The 6000-nt window shown below is 43.0% G+C and overlaps 2 protein-coding genes across 11 annotated transcripts in view; one reads left to right on the forward strand and one right to left on the reverse strand.

Moving 5' to 3' along the window:
- Positions 1-3937, reverse strand: part of LOC134218478 (serine/threonine-protein phosphatase 6 regulatory subunit 3) — a 72391-nt gene extending 68454 nt beyond the window's left edge. For 4 of the 9 annotated variants that reach the window (XM_062697500.1, XM_062697494.1, XM_062697502.1 and 1 more), the window contains exon 1: positions 3650-3937. The gene's annotated coding sequence lies outside the window, so the exon portion shown is untranslated. The remainder of the gene's footprint in view (positions 1-3649) is intronic. The other 5 variants (XM_062697501.1, XM_062697496.1, XM_062697495.1 and 2 more) reach the window with 3 other exon arrangements.
- Positions 3938-4442: 505 nt separating this feature from the next.
- LOC134214289 (vacuolar protein sorting-associated protein 29) lies at positions 4443-5415 on the forward strand. Of its 2 annotated transcripts, none has more exons than XM_062693696.1 (2): positions 4443-4615; positions 4705-5415. In XM_062693696.1, exon 2 carries the CDS (start codon positions 4769-4771, stop codon positions 5315-5317), a length of 549 nt encoding a protein of 182 aa, XP_062549680.1. In that variant the 5' UTR covers positions 4443-4615; positions 4705-4768; the 3' UTR covers positions 5318-5415. The 2 variants fall into 2 exon arrangements, with proteins under 2 accessions (XP_062549680.1, XP_062549681.1); XM_062693697.1 differs by having other exon boundaries at positions 4735-5415.
- Positions 5416-6000: the final 585 nt, after the last annotated feature.

A 6000-nucleotide genomic window follows, 5' to 3' on the forward strand; every position in this document is an offset into this window, starting at 1 on the left:
AACGGGAACCTTCTTACGAACGAGCGTGAGGTGATCCAAAGGTGGCGGCAGCACTACGAAGAACACCTGAACGGCGATGTGGCAGACGAAGATGGCGGTATGGTGATGGACCTGGGAGAACGCGCGCAGGACAGAATTCTACCGGCTCCGGATCTCCAGGAAATCCAGGAGGAGATTGGCCGGCTGAAGAACAACAAAGCCCCTGGGGTTGACCAACTACCAGGAGAGCTATTTAAACACGGTGGTGAGGCACTGGCTAGAGCGCTGCACTGGGTCATTACCAAGATTTGGGAGGAGGAAGTTTTGCCGCAGGAGTGGATGGAAGGTGTCGTGTGTCCCATCTACAAAAGGGCGATAAGCTGGATTGTAGCAACTACCGCGCAATCACATTGCTGAACGCCGCCTACAAGGTACTCTCCCAAATTTTATGCCGTCGACTAGCACCAACTGCAAGGGAGTTCGTGGGGCAGTACCAGGCGGGTTTTATGGGCGAACGCTCCACCACGGACCAGGTGTTCGCCATTCGCCAAGTACTGCAGAAATGCCGCGAATACAACGTGCCCACACATCATCTATTCATCGACTTCAAAGCCGCATATGATACAATCGATCGGGACCAGCTATGGCAGCTAATGCACGAACACGGTTTTCCGGATAAACTGACACGGTTGATCAAAGCGACGATGGATCGGGTGATGTGCGTAGTTCGAGTTTCAGGGGCATTCTCGAGTCCCTTCGAAACCCGCAGAGGGTTACGGCAAGGTGATGGTCTTTCGTGTTTGCTATTCAACATCGCTTTGGAAGGGGTAATACGAAGAGCAGGGATTAACACGAGTGGTACAATTTTCAATAAGTCCGTCCAGCTATTTGGTTTCGCCGACGACATAGATATTATGGCACGTAACTTTGAGAAGATGGAGGAAGCCTACATCAGACTGAAGAGGGAAGCTAAGCGGATCGGACTAGTCATCAACACGTCGAAGACGAAGTACATGATAGGAAGAGGTTCAAGAGAAGACAATGTGAGCCACCCACCGCGAGTTTGCATCGGTGGGGACGAAATCGAGGTGGTAGAAGAATTTGTGTACTTGGGCTCACTGGTGACTGCCGAAAATGACACCAGCAGAGAAATTCGGAGACGCATACTGCCGTCATACGCATATTTGTCCCATGTTTGCTGGGATTTCCTATGTACATGGGACAGTTATGCGTATAACGGCAGCATAGTGGCTGGAAATCGTACGTACTTTGGACTCCGCAAGACGCTCCGATCGAATAGAGTTCGCCGCCGTACCAAACTGACAATCTACAAAACGCTCATTAGACCGGTAGTCCTCTACGGACACGAGACCTGGACGATGCTCGTGGAGGACCAACGCGCACTTGGAGTTTTCGAAAGGAAAGTGCTGCGTACCATCTATGGTGGGGTGCAGATGGCGGACGGTACGTGGAGGAGGCGAATGAACCACGAGTTGCATCAGCTGCTGGGAGAACCATCCATCGTTCACACCGCGAAAATCGGACGACTGCGATGGGCCGGGCACGTAGCCAGAATGTCGGACAGTAACCCGGTGAAAATGGTTCTCGACAACGATCCGACGGGCACAAGAAGGCGAGGTGCGCAGCGGGCAAGGTGGATCGATCAGGTGGAAGATGACTTGCGGACCCTCCGTAGACTGCGTGGTTGGCGACGTGTAGCCATGGACCGAGCCGAATGGAGAAGACTCTTACATACCGCACAGGCCACTTCGGCCTTAGTCTGATTAAATAAATAATAATAGTTTAAAACATGTACGATGCAAGATCTACTCATATTATTTGTATTGAGCTAACAATATCCGAAATCGGATGTAAGACGGCCAAAATACGACCAAAAACTTTTGCCTATATTTTTCGAGGGTGTTTTGAGTTTTCTAAACCTCGAAAATCTCCCTATCTCGATGTGTTTTGGTCATAGTTTGTTCAGGATTCACTCTCCCTATGTCGATATATTCATATTTCTAGGCTACTAGACCATTTTCGGAAAATAACATCAACAACAAGTTTGTTATGGTCGTTTTTCATGGCAACGATTTTTTTTTAGATCTAGTACACATTTCAATTTTCATTCGGTTCCTCGATCTCTCCTTATCTCGATGGTCCCTTCAATATCGCGATGTGGAGAGGCGACTGTATTTATCGGGGTACTTATTCAAGAGGATTTATGTGATTTTGTAAACAAAGATTCATACGCCGATTTGTCCAATCTGATGGTACTCCCACGCAAACCAACACCAACTCCCCCAAATGTCTGTGGTGATGGTTTGCGTGGGTGTGCAATCAGATGGGAGAATCTTTGTTTACAAAATAACATGCGTCCTTTTAAATAAGTACCCGAGATTTTATCAAATTTTGAAGAAAAAAGTTAGTTCTGGCTTAATTTTTCAAAAAAAAACCTAAGTAACATTATTTTCATGAATTAATTTGAGCAGTGGAATCAAAAGCTTCCATATTGGACTATTGATTGCATTGCAATATTCAAATTATTTCATGAAAAAATTGTTACTTAGCTCCTTCTGAAAAGTTAAGCGAGAGTTCATGTTCCCGACACCGATTTCTTTATTTCAGGCAGTAAATTTACGATTTATTAGAACTCGGAGTTTTATCTGTTGTCGTTAAATGGGTGTAACCAATTTTTATGAAATGAAAGTAAAATCGCGGCAAATCACGGCAAAAGACAAAGACGAGCATGTTGTGTCTAAACAAATATTATCTGACTGAATTCTCTATGTTTACAGGAAATGATGGAATCATCTCTAGAAATGTATCCCGTTGAACACATATGTTTAAGGATCTGTCTCCAACATCAATCTATCCTGCCTAATTGTCTGAATGGATTTATTGCGCCGTAGGGGGTTGGACCGTATCTACCACATATTACCGCTAGGATAACTTAATGAGCATAAGGCGTTAAGTTTGCCGTGGCATAGTGATAAAGCAGCTGCCTAGCGTACTGGGAGGTGTGGTTTGATTCCCACCGGTAGGCAGTGGATATTTTTGCATATTTCATAAAGTATTCTCTTCCTCAAAACACATAGTTTTGGTCCTCAGTATCGTTTCACATAGTTTTTTAAAATGTGATTGCATTCTAATTCGTCATCGGCAGCTCCTACTTACAAAAACTTTTGATCAGGTCAAGGAAGTATTTACAAACTGTGGCAATGATGTATTAAACTTAAATTTAATATCTCTTCTCTCCTCTCCTCTAATTTGCAAAAATATAGAAATTATTATTATCTTGCACAACCCGCCACTCAGTCTACATTGAGAACCACTGCTCTAGGTGCTGCTGGCAGGCGAGAAAATATTTAGCAAATTTTTCCTTTGTAATCACAAAATATGTTCCGCTCTCGCACCCAGCGCTGAATTACGCTGCTCATCACAGTCACTGGTACCTCCCGGATAGTGTTCTCTGTCTGACACGAGTTCCATTCACTTATCCGTCGGACAAAATCCGAAATCCGGAAACTCCACCAAAACCTGAAACTCTTCTTTCTTCCCACAAAACACCGCAAAATCGATCCGCCACCGACGAGCAACAGTGAATCACGACAAAGTCCACGGCAACGGTGACCGCGACGGAGGCAGTGATGACGACGGTTCTTTCTACCTTGCCCTGCTGCTGCAGCTTTGGCCGGAAAGAGATTTCGTCGATTCCAACCACAAAAACTTGCACTTTTTCACCACTCACTGGCAGCTTCTTTTCGCACGACTCGTCGACGGACAGGAAGTTGCTGAATTTCCTATTATAATGAGTGTCTTTGACCGTCCGTGCGGTTTTAATTTACTCTTGTACTTTTGCTGCTGCTTGTTGGATCTACTGTACTATCGAAATTATAATAAAAATGTAATGATGATGGCTAGCTGGCTGCAAAAACTGACACAAGGCTCGCAGTTCGCTCTGAATTTGAGTGAAAGACCAACACAATCAAAACATGAGCAAGTTTTACGTTGGTGTGAGTGAAATCAGCTGTCAAAGTGATCGTTCTCCTAACAGGTTGAAGCGACACCTTGCAGATTTTGTTCTAACTAATAAAACTGGTCTGGAAAGATATTTAAAAAGAACGATCATTTTAGTGACTTAACAATTTGAGCACAATGAATATTAAAGTACTATATATACGAAGCATATTGATGAATTATCTCTATCTAATCAGTGGTAAAATTGATTTCCATAGTCCAGATTGTTGATAAAAATTAAATAATCTTTCATTGGTATATACATTTTATCAAAACAGGCACTTATTGAAAGTCACTCCAATATTTAACCAATCACCATTAGCGTCATCTATGTGAAAATATTAGCAAGGACAATAACCATTTCTGGAGTAAGCTTTTCAAAACATCCCTTCTTAAACTCACTGGGCAGCCGATAGCACTGACAAGTCGCTGATGGCAATCTGTCGTCATTGAAAATCATTTCTGATAAATTTTAATGCAAATTTGTTTCGAAGGAAAGGAGGAGTTTTGTTTTTGCTGAATTTTGTTATCACGGTAATAATTTACTGCTTGTGTCGAGTGGAAATTGAAAGCGTTATATGCCGATTACTATTGCTTCAACTAATATTGATTAGTGGTAAGTTCCAATTCGCTAGTTTGTTCTTCGAGTAATATTAAATTCGTCGATGAAAAATCAGGACCAAGTTGACTCACATCCCATTACAGATCGACCTAATTCAGATATTTACATCCTAGGAAGGACCAGGAGCTTCTCAACGAACAAACAGACATGCTGGTGCTAGTATTAGGCGATCTACACATTCCGCAGCGGTGCAGCAGCTTGCCGGCCAAGTTCAAGAAACTGCTGGTTCCAGGTCGCATTCACCACATCCTCTGCACAGGAAATTTGTGCAGCAAAGAATCGTTCGACTATCTGAAAACCTTGGCCAACGATGTTCACATCGTTCGGGGTGATTTCGACGAGAACATGAACTACCCAGAACAGAAGGTCGTAACGGTGGGTCAGTTTCGGGTGGGCTTGACTCATGGCCATCAGGTGGTACCGTGGGGCGATCCGGAAGCCTTGGCACTGATCCAACGGCAGTTGGACGTGGACATACTGATCTCGGGGCACACTCACAAGTTTGAAGCGTACGAGCATGAGAACAAGTTCTACATCAATCCCGGCTCGGCTACGGGATCGTACTCGGCGCTGGATTCGTCTGTCATTCCGTCTTTTGTGCTGATGGATATCCAGAGCACGACCGTCGTGACGTACGTCTATCAGCTCGTCGGGGACGATGTCAAAGTAGAGCGAATTGAGTATAAGAAAAATTAAACCCTCTCAGATGTATGTATATACTATTATTGAATTATGTTAATCTATTTGACTAATATGCGAAGAATAAATGATGTATTATAAATCATTGACGCAAATTGTAAGGCGTTTCACTTTGCTAGCCAAAAGTACTCAGTTTCATTGTATAGATAATTTAGTAGCTTGCTACAAAGTTATTCCATCGCCTGGATTTAAATTTGCCTAAATGGTAAAAGGTATTTACGAATTGAAATAAACACCGCAAATCAAAGTTTATACGATGGGGTCGGTTTTCAAAAGTTTTTTTTACGCCGGTCGTTTTTATTCGACGAATTATTTTCGAAATTTTGGGACATACGCGGGTTTTTATACGGGTTTTCTTAAAGTTTTTTTTACGCGGTTGTTTAAAATGATCGGGAGAAACGGTACATCCCCCACGTAAAAAAAAACAACTTAAGTGTATTGATTTTTGGAAGTGGTAGTAAAATGTTTGACGAAACATTTTTTAACTGAATCGAATCACGAGGCGAAGTGGCGAACGGCAAATGCGATCTATACCTACATCCGTGTAACAAAACAGCAGATTCCAAAAACCATGGTATAATCGATTATTTGCGATTTTTACGTACCCTGACTATAATAAAAAAAACCGCATAAAATAACTTCAAAAAATCCGCGTAAAAACCCTCAACGCTCCCAAATTT

Source organism: Armigeres subalbatus, chromosome 2 (genome assembly GCF_024139115.2).
Source record: "Armigeres subalbatus isolate Guangzhou_Male chromosome 2, GZ_Asu_2, whole genome shotgun sequence".
NCBI lineage: Eukaryota > Metazoa > Arthropoda > Insecta > Diptera > Culicidae > Armigeres > Armigeres subalbatus.